This window comes from Pelodiscus sinensis, chromosome 2, assembly GCF_049634645.1.
Source record: "Pelodiscus sinensis isolate JC-2024 chromosome 2, ASM4963464v1, whole genome shotgun sequence".
In the NCBI taxonomy this organism is placed as follows: Eukaryota; Metazoa; Chordata; order Testudines; family Trionychidae; genus Pelodiscus; species Pelodiscus sinensis.
In genome coordinates, this window is record NC_134712.1 from 225,584,666 (window position 1) to 225,611,388 (window position 26,723).

The window sequence follows — 26,723 nt, forward strand, 5'->3', positions numbered from 1 at the left end:
AGGTGCAGTTATACCCTCCACTGGATTGAGTAGTAGGTGAATGAGCCCCATCAACGAAGGGCAGCCTTACCCTTCACCCCTGGCACCATCCCCATTTCTCCCTCCTGTTCACATCCCAGTTTTCTCCAAGAGTTGCTCTGGATGTGTACAGAGAAATCATGATGTTAGTTGGGTTGATTAGATTAAATGCAATCCCTCCAACTAAGTAAGAGGCAAGCCCTATGTCTTCCTGTCAGTAGCTGTCTGTACACAGGGAACTAATTAAACTGTATTGCTGCATTTGTCCAAGAACTACATCAAGGGTGGGCATATACTACCCTCTGCAGGCCGGGGCTGCTCCATCTTGCCTAAATAAGCTGGGCCTGAGCTGTGTCTGCCCCATAGAGGGCAGACTCTAGAGAACACTAGGTTCTAGGTAACACCCACCGTGTGTGTCTGTGACTGCCACAAAGAGAACGGATGGTGGCTGTTAATTTCAGGCTTCCCATGCCCTGCGAGGTGCTAGTGCAACAAAGGAGCACAGGAGAGAAAAGATAAGACATTTACTACACACACTAAGTGGTTGTATCTACAAAGAGTAGGGGAAAGAAGATGCCCAAAAAGCTGCTACAATTTGGCTCTCCCCTGCAAAGTGGGCACTCTGCACTGCCTTCTCTTAAGGCACCTGTTTGCCAGCATCCTTCAGGGCTAGTCACACTATGATAATGGTGCAGAAGGGCAGAGGGTTCATCTAGGTCCTTGGCATGACCTGTTAGGGTACGTCTACAGAGCAACATTGTTTCAAAATAACGAGCGTTATTTTGAAATAACTTAGTGTCTACACAGCACATAGTTATTTCAAAATAATGTTGAAATATTGTCAAGCTGAAGGACTGCTTACTCTGACTCCTGTAATCCCCATTGTATGAGGCATAGGGGAAGTTGGAGGAAGAGTGCTCTATTTCAAAATAAGTGCTGTGTAGACACTCCCAATTTCGAAATAAGCTATTTCAGAGTAAGCTGGTAATTGATGTAGCTCAATTTGTGTAGCTTATTTTGAGTTAAGCCCTGTTGTGTAGGCGCACCCCAGAAGCCCATCTTTACAGACTTGGTGCCAGCATAGGCTAGCTCCAGCTGGCACACGAGAAACCCGTGGCGGGGGCGCAAAGCAGAACGGACAAAGGCCTGGAGCAAGCTGGGAAGAGGCACTAGTCCATGCCCGCGGCAGCCAGATGCAATTCCAGCCTGCAGCAGCCACCCTGTCCAACTTGCATCTACCCAGTGGGAAAGCAGCGTGGTCTGGATTACTAGGGGTGCGTCTACACAGTTCCCAAAACTCGAAATAAGATATGCAATTTGCGCTGTACACATTGCGCAGCTTATTTCGAGTATTTTGAAATAGCTTATTTTGTCATTTGGTGCTATCTACACAGCACCAAATTTTGAAATACAGTGCTACTTGGAGCCATCCCTTACTCCTAGTACAATGAGGTTTACAGACATGGCAAAACATATTTCAAAAGAGCAGATGGTTCAAAAGACGCAGGGTAGCGATTTCGGAATACCTCTGGTATCCGGAAATAACTTCGCTGTGTAGACATACCCTAGGGGGCTGCCACCTCCAGCCAAGCTGGCCTCCCGCCTGCTCCCCTTCACCAGCCAGGAAGGGCCTCGGCATTTGCAAAGCCGAGGGGCTGCCATGGCCTAAACCCCGCCTGCGGGAGCGGAGCGGAGCAGCGCCTCCCACCCACCAACGCCGGGCTTTTCAGCGCTGCCTGGGCCGGTCTCCCAGCTGGGCGCGACTCCCCACGACGTCAGTTATGGAGCTGCTGGCGCGGCTTTGTGCAGCGCAGCGGGGCGGGCTCGCTTTCCCGAGCCCCTCGCATACAGCACGTGGGAGGGGGCGCCGGGAGCAGCCACCCCAGCAATGGGCCGTGCGTTTCGCTGCACAAGGCCACGAGCCGCTGCTCCCAGCGCGGCGGTAATGTCAGGGCCGGCCCCTGCCGCCCTCTGTGCTCCCGGGCCGCCCCGACGCGCACCAGCGAGTGCTCCTTCCGAGGCCGTTTCAGCGCTTCCCTCGCCGCGGGGCTTGGGCCTTGCCTCCGGCGGGGCTCGCGCTTTCCTGCCCCACGGACGGTCCGAAGGGTTTGCTCTGCTTTACCCCAGCTCCCCCTCCTAGCCGAGGCAGGCAGCGCCTGGCCGGGGTAGATGGTTGAGCTGCAGTGAGGACTGGTTTGCATGCGGCTAGGCCTTTGCAATCAAGCCAACTTGTATCTCTGTTCCCAGATGCAGTAGGGGTGCGCGGGTGGGCTCTGGACAGGCCGCTCCGGCGCGGCGCCCCCTGACGGTCCTGCAGGGCCCAGGCCTAGGAAGCTGCAGGCCTGGAGCTCGGCTCCCGCCTGGCCCGGCTCCACTGCCCGCTTCGCTTGGCGTCGCGCACAGGCGAGCCCTTGCTCTGGTCGCTCCGCGGACGAGCTCAGAGCACGGGGGGGTTCGCGGAGCTTGATCGGCCTTAGCCCGGCAGCCACTGCGGGGAGACAGACGGGGTGTGACCTGGAGCCAGAGCGGCCTCCTTGTTCCACAGCATCGACTTCGCTGGCTACCCCGCTGCGCTGGCCTTGGCACAGGAGAGAGACACATTGGCCTGCAAACCAATGGCACGTGTGGGAGCCCGGGCCCGCAGAGCCCCTCATTAGCAATCCAGCAGCTACCGCCTGGCGCTGTGGCGGGTTCCGGAGGGGGCCATTTCATCCGCTCTCTGGAGCCACAGCCAAGGAGCGGCGCGCGGGCACGGGGCTGGGCCCCAGGTAAAGCAGTGAGCAGACTCAGGGCGACATAGGAACAGCCGAGGCTCTAGGCACATCCCCCACCTACCCCGCGGTAGCGGTGTGAGATCAGACGGCCGCTCCCCTCCGGCGCACACTGACGCCAAAACAGCAGCTGGCTCAGCCACCCGCCGTCGCGCCTTGACTGCAATGTGTGTGACCCCGTCAGGCAAGCCCGCTCCCCCCCCCCCCCCCGGCCAGACGTGCGTGGGACCGATCGCAAGCCCGAGGCTGCCCCAACTCAGTTCCTTTGTGCGCCTCAGCGTGCCCCGGGCCAGCCTCTCGCCTCCAAATGCCTCCCTCCGGCGGCCGAGCCTTTCTCCCCACTCCCCGCTGAAGCTGCCTGGACACGGACGCCTGGGCCCCGCGCTGTGCGTGGCCACGAGCCGCTGTTAGGCAGCGGCAGCCCACAGCCCAAGGGGAGTCGTGACTCGCGCCCGCCGCCGTTCCCCGCCCCAGGCGCCCCGGGCCGAGGGCTCCAGCTGGATAAAAGGAGAGAGCCCGTCACCCTCCGCCCCCCCGTTGGGCCGAGACGCGCGGGCCGGAAGAGGCAGCGGCTCAGCACCATGGAGAGCGCTTAGCGTCTCTGCCCCTCGCCCTGTGCCGCGCGCGCCCGGTCTGCCCGGCCCCCAGCCCTGCTGCTGCCAGCCTCCCTCTCTCCCGGGCCCCCGGCGAGCGCCAGGGCGCCGCTGACACTCTAGGCGCCGGCGCACGCTGCCTGGCGCTCGCACACGGGGACACTCCCGCCCTGGGACTCTCCCTCCCTCCACACAGCTCGCTGCAGCTCGCCCGCTCCTAGGCACGGCTGGCAGCTCCGCAGATGGCAGCGCCAGGCTCCGGCTTTTGGTCCTTCGGCGCGGAGGAGGGATCGGGGGACGCGGAGACCTCCGGCACAGGTAGGAGCGCGGAGCAGCTCTGGCGGGGGATGAGTTCTCCACCACGTGCCGACCGCAGCTAAGTTCCCAGCCGCTTCTCGCCCGGGGTGGGCGCCCAGCGCGACCTGCGCCCGCATCCCTGCCACAGCCAAGCGGGCTGGAAACCAGCTGTCCGGTTCCTCCCAGGCGGGTCCTGACCCGCCACAGAGCGCGCACTTGGATGCGGATGAGGCAACAAAGAACTACCTGGGGAGACTCCAAACACCGCCAGGGCAGCGCTGGCAAAGAGAAACGTGGGCAACCAAGCTCCCCTCGGGCTTCGCAAAAGGAGCCGGGACCCAGGGCTGGGTTGCAGGCTTGATTGTAAAGGCTCCTCCGCTGCAGCTCGAACTGGACCAAGGTGCCGCAGGATTCTCCAGGACAGGAAGGAGCGACGCCAACATAAACCTGAGTCTACTCCAGGGGGCTTTTATCTGGCTGGGGGGGTCTCTTTGGGGTGAGGGAGGGGAAGGGTTGTGCTGTCATGGGGACGTTAGGAAAGCCATACTCTGCTGCCCGGAAAGCGTTTGCGCTTCGAGTTGGGAAAGTTAGACACAAGGGGCCAATCCAGGCGTCCAGTCTGGAGCAGCCCAGGACACTTGCGCCACGCCGTTTTCGAGAGGAGGGTATGAAAGGCTCCCGATAATATACACGGCCCTTTTTCTCTTCCAGCAAAAGCGTGGTGTCAGGCTGCCCATAAGTTCACGGGAGGAATTGGAACCAAACTCTGCGGTAAGCGAGGCAACGAGTGGTAGCAAATAGCATGAAAATAATCAGTAAGCAGAAACGAATTCTCAGCCACCGGAGGAACCCAGGATTGATTCCAAGGTCCTCTTGTGCTGGCAGAGGGTTAGCGGATCGCGGCGGGGACTGTGCTCCAGTTCCAGTGTTTCAAGCGCTGATGTATTTAGGCTGCGTTCTTTTGTGTCATTGTTAGCGTTGTTGTACGGGGATGCAGAAAAGCCCACGGAAACCGGGGCGAAGGAAGACCTGGGCCCCACGGAGAACAGACCGGCCTGTACCTGCAACAACAAACCTTGTAGCTGCCAGAAAGCGGATATTAATTATGCATTTTTACACTCAACAGGTAACGATACTCGGACCCGGTCCTGAAAGTACTAGAGAAAGCCATGATTCCGACTTCTCAGCATTTTGGGCTTTCACAGGCCGAGTAACCCTACAGGGAGACAGACCCTTCTCGGATACTTAAGGGATGGAGACCCACAGCCGAGCTAAATGATAGCACTTGGCTTCTCAGGGCTATTTTAGCACAGCATGACTACACGAAAGAAGGTTTGGGAGGGGGCTTCGATAGAGCAAACATTTATATGAATGTGTGTGCATACACACAAACGTGTATGTGCGTGCGTGTGTGTAAAAAACAAGCAATCCTCTTCCGAGCTAATTCTGTGAGTTCTGGGTCTGTCACTAAGGCAGAGGGAGGTTTACTATCGGAAGGGATAGTCTAAGGATGACAAACTTTTCTAAAATACCGTTAAGATAGTCGGGCTGGCTTGGCCTCTAAGCTACTCTGCCCGGGGAACACTGGCTGCAGCTTTTGTAAGAGATACGAAGCCTGTGACAGGAGATCACGATTTTTAATTCCAAACAAACATTCTTGTCGCATTTATGAATGAACAGCTCGGCCTTTCTGCTCCAGTAAATACCCCGGGGCCCCAAGAGGAATGTGCTGGTGAGAAAAGGTCCCATTCGAACCACCAGTCCCAAGGGCTCTCTTCTCCTGGCCCACGGGGCCAGTGGACAACAAACAACCTTGACAATCTCCTACACATGTAATCGCTACAGTGATACAAAGATACAATCACAAGCAATGGGTGTTTCCATTGGTGCCCCAGCAAGAAAAATCAATTTAAATAAATATATCGATATAAATAAAGATATGAATAAATCAGAGCATAACATAGTATTTCACTTGGAACGGCATTCAAGCATCAATAAGGTATTGCAACCGTCCCATTAAACCAAACACAAAGAAGCTATTTTATTGTACTTACAGCGTGTATGCGTTTGTCTCAAATTCTTTTTTTTTTTTACTTTCCTTTTTCAATATTTTTATAGTTGGCCAGAAAAATGCATTTTAAACACAAATTTCTAATTAAAAAATAATTTAAAGCTCGTCCAGATCGCCTAGAAAAATATGTTCTTAAATAAGCTCTCACCGGATTTCTTATCAAAATAGAAACCCGATCCTCCGCTCACTGAAATCAATAGAAAAGTTAATGGGGCGAGATTCTGTCAATAAACTGGAGCTAACATTTCATAATTCCCCCCCTCAGATCTTCTGCCAGCCTGCAACGGGGAACTAACAACTATGTCTTTCCTACAAGATGTTATGGATATTTTGCTTCAGTATGTGGTGAAAAGTTTTGATAGATCAACAAAGGTTATTGATTTCCATTACCCAAATGAGCTTCTTCAGGAATATAATTGGGAACTAGCAGATCAACCTCAGACCTTGGAAGAAATTTTGCTGAACTGCAGAACAACTCTAAAATATGCAATCAAAACAGGTAACAGGCATGCTCAAATTCTATCTTGTGTGATTTTTTACTATTTATTTAAATGTCGCTTGTTGATCCTTGAAAAGTTAGTGAAGTTAGAATACTATTACTCTGTTTGGGTTTAAGCAGTTATTGTAAATTGTAAATACATAACAGTGTCAGTAGAAGAAAGAAAGAAAGAAAGAAAGAAAGAAAGAAAGAAAGAAAGAAAGAAAGAAAGAAAGAAAGAAAGAAAGAAAGAAAGAAAGAAAGAAAGAAAGAAAGAAAGAAAGAAAGAAAGAAAGAAAATTTGGGGGACTGTTAATATTTTCCTAAGTGAAATGTAGAGTGTTACAGTTTAATGCAATAATATACATTTCTCCTGATTTAAATGTATGCTCCTGTCAAAGATGGAACCTGTGTGTATCAATGGCTACGAAATTCTCCAACCTTTGTAGCCCTTTTAACACTTATGTTTTTACATCTAACACATTTTGGACCTCCATCTTCCGTTCTTTATGTTCTTCCATCCTAACCCGCTAATGGGGATCAAATTCAGCGCTCGGTTACAACGATATGAATTTGGAGCTAAACAAATGTAAATTCGAATTCACACCGACGTAGCAGAATCCACTCCCTGAAGTCCACGCAACGAGTGCTCAGTTCATAAGCTATGCCGGTTAGGGCCCCCGGAACAGAGATTTATTGTTAATTCCCCTCACCCATTAAACGAGCACTTCGAAGAAGAAAGTGTTGCCCGGTAGGGCGGGGAGGAAAAAAGTAGTTAATTAACATGTCGATTAAAATTGCCATAACAACCATACTAATGGACTTTCTGAGCACAGCTGTGTGCTGATGGCGATGCTATTTATACCAAAGGCCACTGACTCTCCTGTGTGCCCAGTGAATTGAGAGCTTGGTGCTTCGGCTTTCGGTCAGCTTGCCCTGGCGTTGACTTCCGCATCTCCACAGAACCTAAAGAAGTGGCTGCAGAGAACTAGCAATCTAGCTTTGTAGAAATAGGGGAATCTGGCGCAATGGAACGCAAAAAACATGCTTCCCCCCGCTGGATTCTAAGCATGAAAAACAGGAGCTTGTTTAAGGGTCATTTTTGTTATTGTCGAGACACAAAAACGTTCCGATTAATTCTGATCTGTCCAGAGATGGCACCATTTGTGCCTGCTCATGTCGTTATTAGCTTCTCTTAAGCAACCTGCCACATGGACATGATGGTGTTCTCAGTGACGCTAAACGGAAATCAGCAAATTTGTATGTGGACCCATTTTATTAAACTCCGCAGAGCACAGAGGAAACAGAGAGCTGCCCTCAGCCTCCCTTATACTGTTATAGAAGAACCATTTGTGGTGTAAACAAGGGTTGAGGCAGCTCCCACTGGGCGTTTGAATTGCAGAGAAAATATTTTGAAATACAATAAAGCCTTTCAAAGTGTGGGTCCAAAAATGTGACGGAGCCGGGAATGTGATGTGCATATCGGCGGTGCAAGCGACGGGAGACACAGCTTGTAGCCTTTTGGAAACATCGAATGGCGTGGAATAGACCCAGTCCCGGGCCATTGGCCTCTTTGGCAAAGCTCCCATTGACTTCAAAGGGTCAGGCTCGGTCCGGTGTTTTCACTATTATGTGATTCTGATGTTACCTGAAAGCTACCCTGAAAATATCCGAGTAACATACATAGGGAATAATTGAAGTGATTACATTTGGTGCGACTCCGGGTCTGCCAGAGTAAACATATATTTGAACTGGCTTGGCTCAAACATTTAGCACATTTCAAAGAGGATTTGTTAGGCTCGCTCTACTAATATATAGGCGCAGTTCCCATTACTTTTCTGTGCATATCCACGCAATGAAATAACAGGGACGTGTACTTCTCTACCAACCCTTCAAAACAATGTCACTGTGTTTGTTGGGCCGTAGACATGTGAGGAAATCCCCCGTTTGTAATTCAACATACAGAAGAATTGTTCTTGAAATTATATTTCAAAGTGCAAATGTCTGCAATGACCATTTTAAACATGAAAACATTTACACATTTGGGGGGGGGGGGCTGTTTGCTAGGTCGCCTTTGCGTTTGACCAAGGAGGAGGTCACGCCGGTACCCGGGTTTTACAAGAACACCCGAGCAGGGGATGCAGCTCCGCAGTGTGATTGCATGTTAAGTGGTTCCAGAAGGAAATCAGATTCCTTGGCCCGGGGCTATCCGTGTCCGTATCCCGTAATCAGGAGCGTTTCGGGATTCTTCCCTGGTGCCAGGCATGTCAGGTTTCAGGTGCCTATGTCCTTTGCCTGCCGCGTTTGAATATTCAAGCGGCATAATTGTGGTTTCGCCACTATTGCAGGAGTCCTGCTCCCGCCAGGAGCTATTTCATACGAATCCCGGGCTGGCGCTGCGTACACGCCGAAGCCCTCTGCCCTGTGCAACGGGCTGGGCGTGGTAGGACGAAATCCTGGCCGTGGCAGGTGGGAAAGGGTCGCTGTGCCATGACTCCAGGGTGTGGCAAATAAGGCACCTGAGCGCAACGCGCAGTACTAGGCGCGGCCGGGTTCGGAAACAGGCTCCCTTTCGGCCTGGCTCTGGTGTGGCGGGGCTGCAGCCCCACAGCTGACCATCTCGGCCACAGGCAACGAACAAAGGCACCGGGGGTCCGCTCCGAACCGTGACTCGGCGCCCTGTGTCCGACGGGGCTTGGGGGCGGAGTGGGATTCAGGCCACAGACGAACGTGCTTTGCTGCTGCATGGCGAGTGGTGCGAATGTTTGGGGGCGGGCAGGGCACTGAGGCTCGGGTCGCCCTCGGAACTGGATGCCTGGACTTGTTCTGACCCTGGCCGAGCCTCAGCGCTCATTGCTCGGCTGGAGAGCCCATTTGCGGAGGCTAGAACGGCTGTCGGCAAACCGACTCAGGCGCCTTCCGATGTGCGCGCTTAACCCCGGGCCGGGCCAGTTTCCCAGCGAGTGGCTCGTGTGCCTGCCTGTCTGCGCAGAGGAGCGGTGTATTTTAGCCGCCGCTTGGGAGGGGACTTACGATAAGCTCTGGTCTGCGCTGCTGGGTACATTGCGAGTGTGCCCCGAAGCAGTCTCGGGAGTTTGGGCCAAGCAGAGTGCGTGCGCTTGCTAACGGAGCAGAGGAAACAACTGGGGACACACGTTAATTGACAGATTTAGCCGCCTAATCTGCAGCCAGAGCCGGTTTCCCAGGCTTTGTTCCCGCTTTGAGTTCAGCGGAGCACTAGCGAGTCTAATTGTTCACTCAGTATCAACTGATTGTCGGAAACAAGTCAATGGGTATTGCTTAATTGTGATTGGGGAGTAATGTCACGTGGCCTCCCCCCTTTCCTGACTCAGTGCGTCAGACAGGTGCAAAGCTGGGGCGAATTCTTCTGTTGGTCCAGTACAATTCAGCTTCTAGGAATAGTGGCGTCTGCAGCGCGGCGACTCATCGCCGGAGTTTGCGGGGGTGTAGAAAGTAACGGAAACGCCAGCAAACCAAGAGCTAGTGTGTGTCCAGCTTTGCTTTCGGTCAGGGCTATTGGCGAATACAAAGGGGGCCTGAGCTGGTTGATTTGCCCAGAGAGAGAAAGAGGGAGGGAGAGAGCGAGCGCGGGTGCTGCCCGTTTCCCTTTGTTCCTCTTCTGTAGACGCAGCTGCAAACGCACTTCATTATTAGAGGGCATTAGAAGACTTGTAAATAAATAGCAGAGAATGCAAGGGGCAAACGCTGGGCTGTCAGCGCCTTGAGGTTGCATTGCCGGCTCTGACTCTGAATCACTGTGTTACTACCATGGCCGTATTTCTTACATCAGTTTGTTCAGCTGTAACCTTAGGCTAGTATCTAGAGCAGTGGTCTCCAACCTTTTTACTCCCAAGATCACTTTTTAAGTCAAAGAACAGGCGAAGATCTACTGCCCCACCGCTTCCTTGAAGCCCCGCCTACATTACATGAGGAAATCTAATGTAAATGTACTGCGCAGGTGCGCAGTTCAGAGAGGGCTCAAGAGCTACTCTTAGAGCCCCTGAGATCTACTGGTAGCTCGCGATCTACTAGTTGGTGACCACGGATCTAGAGGATCCAGATTACTTTCAGTCCTCTTCTCCTTCAGTTAAGATTAAATTAATGGAGATTGCCTATCTCCTAGGACTGGAAGGGACCTTGAAAGGTCATAGAGTCCAGTCCTCTGCCTTAACAGCAGGACCAAGTACCATCCCTGACAAATTTTTGCCCCAAATCCTTGAATGGCCTCTGCAAGGATTGAGCTCATAATCCTGGGTTTAGCAGGCTACTGCTGAAACCACTGAGTTAGTTTAAACAAGTGTTAATAGCCCTGTAATATGGTAGGAGAGCACCAGTCTATTGCTTTTTACTAATTCCTCAAGCAAGATCTGCTTATGTGGTCAATGAGCCAGCATTTATGTGGGCCACCCAATAGGGTGAAAGAACTTTACAGTCTCTCTAGGACCTTAAGCAGTCCCAATAATGGAGCATAATCTGAGATTTGTGATTCAAATTGGATTATATCCTCCCTGTTATCCATGGAGAGTGGGGCCCAAGTTTTGCTGAAGCGATGGCAAGTGAAAACATCATTCTGCTTGCCACCTTCACTTTGAGGAGATCCCGGGGAGACAGCTACATACATGAAGGACTCTGGTTTTGAAGGGGGTATGGGTGAGCCAGCACCAAGCAGAGCTAGGGCTGGAGGAGAACCTCTCTCTGCAGCACCACCCCTCTGACAACTATTGGGAGAGGCCCAGCTGTGAATGAGGAAAATGTTGAGCACAGGGTTCCTTAGGGAGCAATTCTGCTATTGGAGATCAGAGGTAGGGATTGGCCAGAGACTCCGGGCTCTGCAGAAATGCACCAAATGTTATTCCGCAGGGCTTCACCGTAGACTCCCAGCTGGATGCCCCTTGAGAGTTCCCTGAGGCAGGACATGATTTGGCCCTGAATTGTTGAAAGCTACCAGAAAATATCACATCTCCAGTGAGGCTAGAATCACTTGCTGGCAGATACCCAGAGCAAGGTCCTGCCACATTGCTGAATAACTGTGCTATGTTTGTGTGGCTGGAGCAATAGGGCCATCCCAGTCATAATGGGAATTCTCAAGTCCCCTGAGCATCAGTGGGTTAGGCTCTGTGCCAGCTGCAAAGATAGAGGGAAATAGTGATTGACCAGAGAAAGGTATCATGGATCTGTGCTTATGATGTACCAGAGGACAGCAATCCTTGCAGAGGTGAGGGCTGCTATTTCAGGCCTTAAAATGGTATAGCAGCTGAAGCAAGGTTGGATTGAAGGTGCTTGTCCATGGATTAAGGGGTGGCTGGAGCTGGTTTTTGTTTTCCACTCCCAACCCTGACTTTCTTACAGCCACAAAGCCCAATTACTCAGCTTTTGTATGCTCTGACAGGGGGGGTGAGTAATTCTCAGCACAATTCATTTAGCCATATGTATGTGCCTGATAACAGGCCACAGGAGACTAGGAGATAAGTTTTCTCTTGGGTTTGTTGGCATTTCTTCAATTACCCTGTTGTATTTTATGTTTCCCGTGCAGTCAGCACTAGTCTGAAGTCATTGGGTTAGGACAGGTATTGTCTAAGCAGGAACGCTTTCCTCTGAATGAGATGATATTTACGTAATTGCTAATCTTTCAAAATTCTTGCTGGTAACAAAACCATGTATCTCTAAATAGGGGGCAGGACATGCCTAGTCAAGGGAACTCTAATATGTTATTTGTATTCCCGGTTTTAATAGCTCCGGGCATATTTTTGAAATAAAGTCTCTGACAGGAGGTTAGAAAAATCCAGAAGTCCGTGAGAGAAACCTTGTAACTGGACTATCCAGCTCATTGAATATATTCTCACACATCATTCCAATGTTCCCTTTTGTCAAGTTTATTTAAAATCACAATTACGAGGAAGCTCTGTTATTTGTAACTGTATTCTGACAGGGAAGAAATGACAAGTATTACCACAATCCACGCCATATTTGTACGATCATCAGCCGCTGAGTCATGTGCAAAGCAGTCAGTAAAGTGTTCCATTTTCTCCTTGCCCCGTCTTTTATAATCATTAGGCATCCATCACTGATGTTGTTATAAGCAGTGGCAAGCTCTTCAGATGGTGTGTTGTGCATGCCTTTTAAATGAAGCCAAAGCAAAAGCACAGTCGGTGACATGTGACACACATGCAGAGGCAAATAGCTATTTTAGTGCAGCAGCATCATGGTAATTTTCGAAACAAATGCGAAAGCAACAGAAAATAATAGAGCTTATAATTCCTAACCCTACTTCATTATTCCTGCTTTACTTATTTTGAAATAAAAAAGGGGAACATAATGTCTCTGCTACGAGAAATCTGTTGGAGTTCTGTTTCACACATTGATGATGCTTTTCCGTTGTGTAAAAACCCTGAAATAAATACACTAATCAGTAATGAGCAATTTCATTCAATCAGACGTCTAATACATTTTCCATTTTATACAGGGCATCCTAGATATTTCAATCAGCTTTCAACTGGATTGGACATGGTTGGATTAGCTGCAGATTGGCTGACATCAACAGCAAATACTAATATGTAAGTAGCTGAATTTGCCAGTATCGTTATGTAGGCTAATTTTAAAATTAGATTCTGCAGTATTTGCTATATGTGAAAGAAAGCCTTTTATGTGAAACTAGCAGGAAAAACATTTCTCAGCCTTTTAAATTTTAGGACAGCCATCATGTTATTTTAAAACTGCTTTGCATGTCTCCCATAAAACATTAATTGCATTAATAAAACGACAGCTTTGATAAGATTCCTGCAAATGAAGGGAAAAGCATTTTGTATTTTATGCACACAAATATGTAAATATGTAAAATGTGAAATGGAAACACTGACAGATGCTGTTATGTAAATAGACTTGGGGTACATCTACACTGCACCATTTTTCCGTAATAACAGCCGTAGCATCCACACAGCAATTGCGTTATTTTGAAAGAAAGTTCAGATAACGGCGGACTTTTTCTGACATTGGTAAACCTCATTCCACAAGGAATAATACCTCTTAAGAAAAAGCTTTTTTGGAAGAGGGTGTATGTGGACACTCCACTTCTGCTATGTCGAAATATCTCCTCTCCAGGGCCATTCTAAAGGCCATTATTCTTCCCCAATGCCTCCTGGGGATCTAAATCAAGATAGTGCATCCACATTAAGGGAGCCTGCCTCAGACTAATTTTGAGGTTTTCCTGAAGTGTGAACGCTCTATTTCGAAATAAGCTTTTCTGGAAGATATATTCTGGAATAGCTTATTCTGAAAGAAGCTTGCAGTGTAGACATACCCTTGCTTACAAAAGAACCTGACCTTGCAAGCCTTACTCATGTGGGTTAGTGCCATTGGCTTCAGTGAGACTATCTAAGTGGCAAAAGGCTGCAGGATCAGCCCCAGGTCTGTAAATTGTTGTATGCACATGATTTGTTTTATGTACAGGTCCCATTGACTTCAGTGAGATTAGATATGCATGTGAAGGGCCTTGCTCTGACCAATAGCTCTTGAACACACTTTAGTCATGTGAGCCTGCAGGAAACTGTGTCAGCTCCACTACTGCTGAAGTCAATGGGAACTGAGTCCTCGGCACCTCACAGGAGTGGGCTTGTAAACATTTCAACTTCAAGGCAGAAAGAAAATAATCACATTTACTGCAAAATATTGTTCTTTGACTTGTACACTGTACAGTATATATGTAATATAAATTCAGGGTTTGACAATGGAAACAATCATGTAGGTCTTTTAATTAGTAATGTAATGTTTTAAATAAAAAGAATAAAATATGGCCATTACTACATTTCAGGTTCACCTATGAAATTGCTCCAGTGTTTGTACTTTTGGAATATGTCACGCTAAGGAAAATGAGAGAAATGATTGGCTGGCCAGGGGGCTGTGGCGATGGGATATTTTCACCTGGTATATGATATTTCAAGCTTTCTTTATATTTCAGAGTATGCTATGACATGATTTATCAGTAAACTAGCTAACGAGTCTATACAATTAAATCCACAGTTTCAAGAGGTCACTCACTAATAACAACCACTGTCCTCTCTTGGATAAAAATACTGCACATTTTTGAAATTCAGGGATGTAATTATTAGGGACTTTAATGTCGGTCACTGTTGAATACTCCCTTCAAGCAAACTGTACTGCATTATGAACAGCAAGAGTAGTGCATGGAAAAATAATCAGAAGAGACATTTGCCCTGCAGTTCTGCTATGTTCCTACATTCTTATGGATTACATACAATAAAAGAATATAGTGTTAATAATGAGACAGAGAAACACTCTGATGTCTTCCCTCATTACAGTGGAAATTTAAGTATGCAGGAAAATGTAGTATCCCTGTTAGTAAATACAGTGCCTGCAAATCCTTATTTATGTGAATAATTTGACATAGGTGAGTTGTCTTATTGAGTTCCATGGGACTGCTCATATGTGTAATTCAAGTGTGCAAGTGCTTGCAGGAGCAGAGACCTAGCTTCTTCAAGGCAAATCAATGTGTCAAGAAATCAGGAAAGAAATCCTTGTCAGTGCCAAGCACTATTTCCTGGAGCCATCTGATTATTTTTAGCATGTAATTTAATCTTTCGCATCACACTCGTCGTCACATCCCAATTTTCTCTGAAACGTTATTATTTAAAATTACTTATATATTTATCTCTCAAATCCCCAGAAACTAGCCAGAAAAGGGACAAAGACTTAGCACTGGATAGATTGCCTTGGCTTGTCAGTTTCACAACAACGTGAGGACCCCCTAGGGGAGGAATCTGTTCTGGAAAGAAAAGTTCAATGGTCTTAGATGTGGAAGGGAAAGATGTTTTGACTGTCACCTGATGAGTAGACTGTACAACTAATTGTCACAGCTACTTCTGAGCCTGCCCTCATGTACATGGATGAGCTCAAAAGTTCATTCCTGTGCAGAGGACTAATACAAACTCTAAATCACATGCTTTCAAGATTGCTTAAGTGACTCATGAGCCATGTTCTGGTCCTTTGCACAGGGGTGAATTTCAAACCTAATGAGGAAGGGAAATTTATATCACTTATTATTAATGAGCATTTCAATAGTATTATATGAACCTGACCTCATCACTATTGAAGCAAGGGGAGTTTTATTTCATAATGCACAGAACCTGCTGCTGTTCATGTCTACCTTCTCACAGCCAAAGCACTTCACATGCAGAAAGTGAAAACCTGAAAGGGCTTAAGCAGACAAAGGGGGAGACACTGTAAGCTACAGTGTCATCAGCAGTAGTGTACAAATAGGAGCAAATCCTTCATTACACTAAGGTCACTTTCCTTCTCCTGACGTAAGGCAGGAGGATGGGATTGTGCCTTTCTGAAAGTCAATATTATGCAGGGCTCTATACTATTTGTAGAACATAGATAAAATTCAGCCTGAACTATGTTGGTTGAACTCCCATGGCAGTCTCTGGACCAAATCAGCTGTAGTGTAAGTTGTATGTTGGATGTTGAGGTGGTCAAAGATTGCGTGTAAGTGTTAAAGTTTTGTAGCTTGCAATGATTTGACATTCAGTGTATTTGCAAAGCAAGTGTAACATTCAAGTGGTAGATGAAGTAGTGGATTAGCAGTCAACAATAGGGTTCTATTGTTATTATTCATTGTTTGTATCATGGTAGTGCCTGGAGGTACTACCCAAGCTCATGGCCTTGTTCTGTGAGGGTATGTCTACACTACCCCGCTAGTTCGAACTAGCGGGGTAATGTAGGCATACCGCACTTGCAAATGAAGCCCGGGATTTGAATTTCCCGGGCTTCATTTGCATAAGACGGGCGCTGCCATTTTTAAATCCCGGCTAGTTTGAACCCCGTGCCGCACGGCTACACGCGGCACGGAGTAGCTAGTTCGGATTAGGCTTCCTAATCCGAACTAGCTGTACTCCTCGTGGAATGAAGCCTAATCCGAACTAGCTACTCCATGCCGCGTGTAGCCGCGCGGCACGGGGTTCGAACTATCTGGGATTTAAAAATGGCGGCGCCCGGTTTATGCAAATGAAGCCCAGGAAATTCAAATCCCGGGCTTCATTTGCAAGTGCGGTATGCCTACATTACCCTCCTAGTTCGAATTAGGAGGGTAGTGTAGACATACCCTGAGGCACTGTGCAAACATACAGTGACAGAAAATCCCTGCCCCAGAGATTTTACAATTTAAATAAAAATGATAAAGAGTAAGAGGGAAAATAGAAGCACAGAGAGGTGAAGTTACTTGCCCAAAGTCAGACAGCTGGTCTGTAGCAGAGTTGAGAACAGAAGGCCAGTGGCCTACTCATTAGATTAGACAATGCTGTCTCCTCTAAGGCAAGCAAAGATAAACTAAAGAAAAGGGAACCAACACTCAGGTACCACTTAAACTTACTTGCATATCTTTTCTGACCAATTTTACACTCAATGTGGAACTTATACCACTGTTTATATCACATCTGAATTTGTCTCACTGCCTCTAAAAGCATCCTCTAGATCAGGGGTGAGCAATAAGATGGTGGTGGTTCTCTGGGGTTAGTCCCCGGTTGGCTGCCGCTGCTATATTTACTTGTGTCTCCAAAGGTACAGGTGCTTGCAGCTCCCGTTGGCCGCAGATCACCATTTCCAGCCAATGGGAACTGCAGGAGACAGCACAGACTGGGACACTGCTTCCCACAGTTCCCATGGGCCAGGAATGGTGATCTGCAGGCAATGGGAACTGCAAGAGCCTGTACCTGTGCATGCACAGGTAAATATAGCAGTGTTGGCTCACCAGGGCTAACCCTGGTGAACTGGATCTGGCCTGTTGGCCGGTATTTGCCCACTGCTGCTCTAGATTAGAGGATTTCACCAGGTCATGGTGCCATACTAGTTAACAGTATGTCCCACTAACTGCTACTTTAGGTTTTGTTTGTGGGTTTCTCCTTGTTTCTGCTTTGCATACAATCCCTTCTGTTACACCTGAGACATACTGTATGGTTGTGTTTGCCTCTCAGCTAATTGCTCTTAGTAGAGCACTATTAATCAGGAGGTGGCACTATGGAAAAGGCTGTCTCCTAGGGAGTTAATGAGGCTGCATGTACAGTGTTTGCAAACACAATTAGAGCTGGCCAAGAATGTTCAGATGAAATTTTTTTCCGCAGAAAATACAGAATAGTCAAAACCAAAACTGTGTGTAGGAGTCAGTATTGATGGATATCCTGATTTGAAAAATAATTGGAAACAGGATATGTCAACATTTTCAAAATAAAACTTTATTTTTTTCAGTTTGAAACAATGTTTTGTTTTAAAATTTTAGTTAATTTACATCTTGATCCAGGTTGGAAAAAAAATTAAATCTCAAAAATTCTTGGGGGAGAAGGTAGGAAAACCATTGCCCCAAAGCCATTAAATCACAACTAATAAAACAGCTTTTATAGAGCCTAAAGACTTTCTTTAATTTTTCAAACTACGTGATGGAGCAGTCCTGTTAGAGTGCAAAGATATATTAATAGCAACACTGCTTGGATAGTACCAACCTAATGGGCAGGGCAGTAGTCATGTGGATGACAATTAGATATACCCTTATTGCTAGATTAAAAGAGTAGCACATTTAGGTAGAGGGCCTGTTTCAGTTAGGATATCTGATAGGTGGTTATATTAAGTGTAATGACCGGCAAACCACGTGACCAGTGGGAGAAATCCTGGCCCAGTTAAAGTCAATGGAAGTGTTGCCATAGATTTCGGTGGGTCCAGAATTTGCCAAATTGGTCAAATTCTGTGAATAATCTATTTAGCCACAAAAATGAGGCTCCTGTTCTGAGTAGCAGTACCCCTAGATATAGCCTTCCCATCCTGAATAGGAATCTTTCTTCCCTGTGCAGAGAAACTAGCTTCAAGGGAAATGGAGGAGGTGTGTGTAGGGGCTCCACATTCCCTGGTTTTCTGGAGTGCATATTTGCCCTGGTCGTCTGGAACCTGTAGTCCTGCATCATTCATATATGATTCTGATCAAAGCAGATTACTTATTTATAATTCACACTGCTTAAGAAACAGTACACTACTATGCCAGATCTGCTTGTTCAGGCAATAGTCAAAACTATCTTCCTTTTTTTCTCTGTGTCAGGGTACTGTACCATCCATTTAGGACTAATCCCTCCATCTCTGAAGGACAGAATAGTTTTTATATAAAGCTTTCATTGCTGTGAAGAAAAGTCTGCAATTCTATCCATTCTCTGCAATTGACCATATATACTGAGACCTGATTTTGAGCTGTACTTTTTCAGGTGTCTTTGGCACTCACAATTAATTATGAGCATAAAAATGTTCCAGTAAAAATGAGAGCCTAGGTTAAGACCTGTTCATAAATGTAATTCTAAATTGATAAATAATAAAGGAAGTGATAGAATTGGTCCATTTGTGAGTACACCTACATTCTATGTGTGGTGTTAACACTAATTGCAAGTCATTGGCCAAATTTCTCAAACTAAGATGCCTTAATTTAGGCACCTAATTTCATAGTCAGGCAACTGAATACTTTAGAGATGTAAATTTGGCCTCAACCTCCCTGTTTCAATTTCTTCTTTTGTCCAAATAAACATAAAAATACCTACATACCTCACAAGGAGTTGTGGAAAATATATCACTTACAAGACTGCTTCTGCTCTCACCAGTTTTACGCTGGTGAAACTCCATTCATTACAGTGCAGCTAATCTTCATTTACAGCAATGCAAGTGAGAGCAGAATGAAATCCACTCCTTATAAACACTGAAGATTAGTCTTCATTTAAAGAAAACTCTGAACTATGGTACCAGTTAGTAATTAAGATGCAAGCACAATTCCTGGTGGGCTGTGGAATTGCATACTTAACTCCATGTTCACAGTGATAAAAAGAAAAAGCCAAAATAATGTGAAATGTACCAAATCAGGGCCTGAGCTGGTGTAATGTGATGTAACTCCATTGTGTTCAATGGTGTTACACTTATTTATGCTTGCCTACAATCTGACCCACCATTTTAAAACCTAAAACAATGATTAAGCAAATACAGAATTATTATAAAACCTGGACCCCAGTCAGTGTTCCCTTTAAGCTATGTGCTTGTGCTGCTACTCAGGAGAGATTCAAATGTCATTCAGATGATTAGCAGAGCACCCACAGCTAGTTTTGTGTTTCTACTTGTGGTGTACATTCACACATGCCTCGGGCACATAACAAAATTCATTCTGCACATGGATGGAAAAATCTGTGTATGGATGGAAAAGATTAGAGGAACATTAACCCAGGGTCCATTATATATCTATAATAACAATAGGTTGTTTTGCCATATCCAGATCTTACTTATTAGTTGCTGAACTACAGACCCATTTTACAGCGTTTTAAATAATGAAAGAAAATGAAGAGCAAACTTTTACTGTGTTTCTGTCTAAATTGTTTAATATAAGCATTAGGTACTTACGTAGACGGAAATAAGGTTCACCTTTAGCCTAGGTGTATCAAGCTGACACTTGAAACTGATGCTTTTAATCAATGCATTAAAGTGATTTTCTTATAATATTGTTAGAGAAATTTAATCCCGCTCCATCCCCTCCATGAAAAAAAAATCATTTCAGAGGACAGGGTTTTAAAATAAAAAGAACAGTTGTTGGACCGATATCCTTCTTTTCTTTTTCTGGTTGCTCTAATGCTTTGACCTTGTGGCATAGCCAAGACACACAAAGTGGGACAGATGCTGGAGTCTTTGAGGGCAGAGAGTATGTCATGTTCAAGTGCTACTTGGCAACTTTCCCAGTGATGGTTTACACTTTGCCTTCTCACACAGGGGGTCAGAGCATCACAATAATACAGACTAATGGCATATACAACTGTTCTTAGGAAAGAGATGGATACATTTGGGGAATGAAGGGATGTGGCATCCAAGAATGGGGACAAGGCTACAACCCCATTTTGGTCAGCTTAACTTTTCAGATATGTCCTTGCCTTTGAGCCTGGAAAGTGTGTAAATAAACCCATTTGATCTATGCCCCCAATTAGAGGAACAATGAGTAAGAACCATTCATGCTCCTCTGCCTAGCAACTTGAGTTGGAGAAATTGTAACTAAAGTATAGTTTGTATTGAAATGATGTTAATAATTCATAGAAAAATAACAGTGTATTACTGTGGACTCCAGGTGGTGCCATATCTAACATGTATGCTATGTTGATTGCACGTTTCAAGATGTTCCCAGAAGTCAAAGAGAAAGGAATGGCAGCTATCCCCAGGCTGGTTGCCCTCACTTCAGAGCATGTATGTGTTTCTATTTTATCCAATTTGCTAAACTTGCTTTTGTTAATTAAACCAGGATAGAACAAATACCCGATGAAGGGATTCAGAGTTACCTGGCTTCATTTCTGTTATATTCTCACTGGGAATAAAAAGGGCTTGTTTCTTGTTACACATGAAGGGATATGCTGTATGCTTGATGTTGAAATGCATGATGCTATAAAGCAGGGTCTATAATTAATTGTGTCTTTATGGCTTTCACCTATATCAGTGTAAATCCTTGTGTGAAATACAGTGTGAATGAGCTCAGAATCAGGCTCTATAATACACTGGTGATGATTTCTCTGTTTACATCAATCTAATGGAAATAGCAAAACTCTGTAAATCCAAACATCAGTAGCTGATATTGATCCTGCTGTAATTTAATAACAAGCTTATAACATGCATGAAGACAGTAATATTTAAATGCCCATACATGAAGTAGGGGTAGGTTGGCTTTGCCTTTGATTTATCAACTCCATGATCCAAAGCCTGAGCCCAGCTTCTTTGCCAGTAAGGGATGCATATGCCTGGACACTTGTATACACTGACTGTGCACTGAGCTAACCAGTGCTTGGATGGGGAAGGTGGCATCATACACAAGATATGTGGAAGAAAAAAAACATAACTGCCCTAAATGTGGGAGATGTAGTGAGTTTCCCTTTGTCTCTGCATTGTGGGATTTGTTTGGCTTTAGGGTTGAATTAAGCCCCCCGTGGCTATAGTAGGGGAAGAGGGTAGAAAGAGATTGACAGAGCCAGACTTCATGCTCCCTCTTGTAATGTCCCTCCTGGTGATTGCCTTTAGATAAGGACGAACCTTTACCTACTAGGGCATCACCAGAAGCACTGCACATACTCAGTGCCTCCCCAGGCATCATCCTCAAAGATCTCACTGCCACACAGAGTACTGTGAATCGTCAAAGCTGGAGCTTCCACTGCTAGGAAGGATGAAGGGTTAAGTGGCCTCAAAGCTGTTACATGGGTGTTTATGAGGAAGGCCCCTTTCAGTGTCTGTGGTTACTCCCATGCCTGCAGAGACTAGATGGTCCTGCAGGAGCCACACTGCAGAGCAACTGAGCTAAGAATTTAGCCCCAGAGCAAGCAAAGAGAAAAATAATCCATATAATAATAATGACTCTCCAAAAGGGCCAGGAAGCAATCATAGAACTGGAAGGAACCTCAAGAGGTCATCAAGTCCAGTGCCCTGCACTCATTGCAGGACCAAGCACCATCTAGATTATCCCTGACAGGTTCTTGTCTAATATGCTCTTAAACATCTCTAATGATGGAGATTCCACAACCTCCGTAGGCAATTTATTCCAGTGCTTAACCGCCCTGACAGTTAGGAAGTTTTTCTTAATGTCCAACCTAAAACTCCCTTGCTGCAATTTAAGCCCATTGGACACATAATCAATAGAAAACTAGGAACTAAACAAATTCTTATAAAGAAGATTGTTTAAAATAATAATTCTCCCTGGTCCTTATGTAAGCTAACAATAGTTCATAGAACAGGAACAGTGCACAATGAATCAACTATTAAACCCAAATTATTATACTCAAATTAATGAAATGACTCTTAATATCATTAAGATTTCATACTAAGGGGCAGACTTATTGCTACTTAGCGTGATTAAAAAGTATTCCAAAGTCCAAGTATGTTACCACAGTATGTAATATAATCCCTGAGAGCTGACATTTATACTTTTTAAAATGGTCTTAAATTACAGTTATTTACAACTTCCATAGAACAGCTGCAAAACCACTAATAACAAAGCAGAATCCCCATTTCCAGGACTCAAACTACTCCAGTTAACTATAGTATCCCACAGTATCCATCAGTATGCCTGTTAGGAAATTGCTTGGTGAAATCAAGTTTGTTGGGACTGAGTCCTCTAACACATAATTCATTATACAAATCTTGTGGATTTATTTATTTTAAAGTAAAATAGAAACTGTTAGAATGCCAGATATGTCATAGTCCAAGCAACCTACTCCTATTCAGAATAGAAGTGTTGTTCAGAATCAGAATACACCCATGGATTTTTGGATCTTAGGGCACCCCACTGGCCTTCTTGTCCATGTAATATTATTCAATCTGACATTAGCTTCTCTCTGATTCCAAACAGTGTTCCACTACCAAGCAGTAGTGCTACAGGGTGAGCATTCCATACACTTGAAATTATCAGCCCTCAGTCTGTGTTTGTGATGGAATAGTAAATCCAGGTATAAAATTGATATATATATCGTTAGATGAATAAAGATGATGTGTCAGGGGAGAAGTAAAAATCCAACAGAAGCAAATCCAAGACAATAATGTCAGCACAAGCAGTCAGTCACCAGTGTAACTCTAGCATAATTCCATTGTTACATTAATAGAGTTACTCCAGATTTACACTGAAATCAGTCTGGCCCCTGGAGCTACTGAATAAGCAGCCATCTAGAGTTTGTTTCAGTGAGAAGACCCTTTTTATTCGGTACAATATTATGACACAACTCTGACTCTGCATCACTTCTACTCTGCTCTACCATTTAGGACACTACTACAGCTAACCTACAACTTTATGGGTCAAATTCAGCCTGGTATAAACTCCATTAAGTTGCATTTGCTTACACCAGAGCTAAATGTAATGTTATATATTTACTGGCACAGCTTTCTAGAGCCAAATGTGGCTTTCATTCACACTAGATGCAAATTAACTGCCTTTAAGTCAATGCTGCTGCTTTGTGTCTGGAGTAAGAGAGAGCAGATTTTGTAAATGGATCCTTCATAGGTATAAATCATGGATGCCACCTAAATTTCATTTTTATATAACTTTTCAAACCCAGTGAAAGGCAAGACACAGGGCCACTTCTTTGATCCCACTGTGTGCACTATGAGCTGTTCTGGCAATGAAAAGCAGACTGAACATGGCTTTAAGTGTTTAATTTAAGGCTTTAAGTGTTCAGTTAAGATGTTTCCTTACACAGTAAGGGGAGTATTGCATAGGCCAAGGAAAAGCGGGGAGAGTTGTCCAACACACCTTTGTGCTGCATCAATTCCCATGTGCCAGAACAGTCCCCTGGGGATCTTGGCATTTCGCATGATTTAGAGCAGCCCTATGGGTTCTGCAAGTTGCTCCCTGGGACTGGACTGTCATCTCAGGATCAGATATCTCCCCCCCTCTAAGCTAAATTGCCCATCGAATGCCTGGTCCTATAGATCTGGCCCTCTCCAAAGCAAATTATTACTTTTTTCATTTTGCACTTGGGTCCGTATATCCTTCAACGTAAACCATATGCTGTACATTTGGGTCAAGGAGGAAGTGGGCAGGGATTCTGTTTTTCACCATCAAAGAAAGGTAGCTTTGTTCCTAACATGCAAACTGAAATCATTGTTAATTCACTGAGTAGATTACCTCATTTACAAGGATTAGTAAAACTGGTGAACTTGATTGAGGAATAACTCCATTTAAATCAATGGATTTACATCATATACCAGCACAGAGTCCAGCTGAAGTCAGTGGGGTTCCATAGGAGCATAGGAGTCCACTCCTACTCAGATCAGATTGCAGGATTGGGGCCTTGTTGCTATAGCTCCAGCTTTGGTTGCTTGCTTCCATTTTAAGACTGGTACAAATTTCCCTTGGAGCATTCCACAAATAAACCAAAGCAAACCAGATGTTGGCCTTGGACTTTGTTGCCTAAGGAAGGCTGTGTGCGGACAGAGGGTTTGAAATGTAAAAGGTACAAACATTTGATTGTCAGGCAAAGACACAGAATTATGATAACATCTCCTCCCCCAACATTAAGAAAGTGCCTGCTAACCTCCTAGCCGTAGCAAATGAAATACCCCCCCAAACCGCATAATATTAGCATTCAGTGTGTTTAGAGCATTTACGAACCTAGAACTAGCATGCACATACCCTGGGAGGGTTCCATTTCAATAGGTAGACATTCACAGCAAGTCACCTGGTGCCGAGAGCCCACATAAGGCCCATCACACCATTTAAAGCCTGGGTGGGACCGCAGAGGGAAGCATCTTTGTATCCTTTGTGCCTTGGAGGGCGACACCATTAAATAGACTAAGGCAGAGGAGCCAAGTCCCAGAGTCTCTACAAAGAGAGCACAGAGCTACAACTGACACGCTTCTCTCTGATGGTCTGTCCACCCGGCCCAGTGTTTGTGAGTTAATTCCCTACCCAGTTAAGCCCCCTCACAAAGTATTTATGTGATGAGGGACTAAATCCCCAGACCAGAATAGAAATGAGCATTGGCTATCACATTATAAGGTTTTTTCCCCCTCGGTTTCAGACATCCTTAATTAGGAGTCAATGATTTATGAATCCATAAACTATGCCAGAATATTGACTGTCATTATCTTAAACATCTATATATAAAGCAAGAATCATGTAAGATAAGAATAGGTCGCCTTATAATGTTGTGATTTTATGTTGAGTAATAATCTACTCTCATAACTTAGCATTAATACTATACCCTTAATAGTATAAATTTCACTATTACATTTTAAGCATATCTTTTTTAAGAAATAAATCCAGGTTTCTCTTGAACCCTTCTTCACACAACTTTACATTCTTGTTCACATAAAACAAGTATCTCGTACATCTGGCATCCCTTCGTAAGACATCTCAAAGTCTATCACCTGTGAGAATAACTTCAACTGCTTTGGTTTTGCCTTGTACCTTCTTTTCTTCAGGCTTGGAGCTATCTTTGTTGCCCTCCAGAATGCTTTCTGGGAGGCAGGGCTTTCCTTCCGGTAATGGAGTGTCAAGTCAAAGTGGGTAGTGTGCTCTGTCAGCCCATTACTAGATATTGCACACTCCCTTATCTCAGATGCAGCCAGCCCATAAGTAGCGCCCGGCACAAATATTAAATTTGTATCCATATTCACTTCTGTATCCACAAAAATGAGTCATGGATATTCACATCCACCTCTGTGAATGTGGATACCCATGGATATCTATGGAGTTGCAGGGCTCTACCTATAAGGTGGGTGGAAGCATGACTCTGTCTATTTCCAATTTCTCTTTACCACCTTCACAACTCACTTTTTTTCTCAGGGTGGGAGAAGCAGGCTTTCAGGCTCTCCCCAGCCCACAACCAAACCCAGGACATAGATAGCTGTTGCATTGCCTCCTGGAAGAATGGGGTTCCCTCTCTCTTCCTTTACAAAATCCAACAACAATCTAATACAATGCTAACAATAAGACTCCATTTCTCACCAACCCCTCTCCGTCAGCTAAACGTGTTTAACCTTAGGGTTATTTTGTCCATCCTTCTGTCAAAGTATTATTCTCCCCTCCCCCCCCACCCCATCTGCTCATCTGCCACTATATTCTTGAGTGCTTGGTAGTGATCAGTAGTCTTCATTGTGAGGAAAGTTTTCCTAATACTCTGACAAACTCTCTCTATGCTCAGTTTCATCCCATCGCTAATTGGAGTATCCAAAACAATTCCTTCACAAACACTAGGGTTGTGTCTAGACTGGCCAGTTTTTCCGGAAAATCAGCCACTTTTCTGGAAAAACTTGCCAGCTGTCTACACTGGCCACTTGAATTTCCGCAAAAGCACTGACGATCTCATGTAAGATTGTCAGTGTTCTTGCGGAAATACTATGCTGCTCCCGTTCGGGCAAAAGTCCTTTTGCGCAAAATTTTTGCGCAAAAGGGCCAGTGTAGACAGCTCAGATTTGTTTTCCGCAAAAAAGCCCCGATTGCGAAAATGGCGATCGGGGCTTTTTTGTGCAAAAGCACATCTAGATCGGCACGGACACTTTTCCGCAAAAAGTGCTTTTGTGGAAAAGCGTCCATGCCAATCTAGACGCGCTTTTCCGAAAATGCTTTTAGTGGAAAACTTTTCTGTTAAAAGCATTTCCAGAAAATCATGCCAGTCTAGACGTAGCCCAGTAGACCAACAAGAATGAAACAGCAACTGTGCACTATTTGTCTGCACAAATTGAGCAAATGCATACACACGTGCAGATTCAGAAGTTTGAATTGCACTTGCATTTTTGTGCGTTAAACTCTGGCCTGATTTTCTTCCCACTGTTTATCCCTAAATTGCTTTTGTCCCTCATCTCTGATGTCCCTTTAATTTGTAAGCAATTTTCAGGCAAGTGAGATGCTCAGAGCTGCATGCACTTTTCTCAAGCTGTCAGCCTACCGATGCCTTGCAAAAGGGACTGCTAGGCATGGCCATAGCTTTTGA

General features: G+C 45.5%; 1 protein-coding gene across 4 annotated transcripts in view; it reads left to right on the forward strand.

The window, feature by feature from the left end:
- The first annotated feature begins 1,631 nt into the window (after positions 1–1,631).
- Positions 1,632–26,723, forward strand: part of GAD2 (glutamate decarboxylase 2) — a 58,929-nt gene continuing 33,837 nt past the window's right edge. The window contains exons 1-7 of one of the 4 annotated variants that reach the window (XM_075922541.1): positions 1,632–3,700; positions 4,391–4,450; positions 4,656–4,805; positions 6,016–6,249; positions 12,713–12,803; positions 14,057–14,169; positions 20,387–20,502. In XM_075922541.1, the coding sequence (XP_075778656.1) occupies positions 3,625–3,700; positions 4,391–4,450; positions 4,656–4,805; positions 6,016–6,249; positions 12,713–12,803; positions 14,057–14,169; positions 20,387–20,502 (840 nt within the window). In that variant the 5' untranslated portion in view covers positions 1,632–3,624. The other 3 variants (XM_075922542.1, XM_075922543.1, XM_075922544.1) reach the window with 3 other exon arrangements.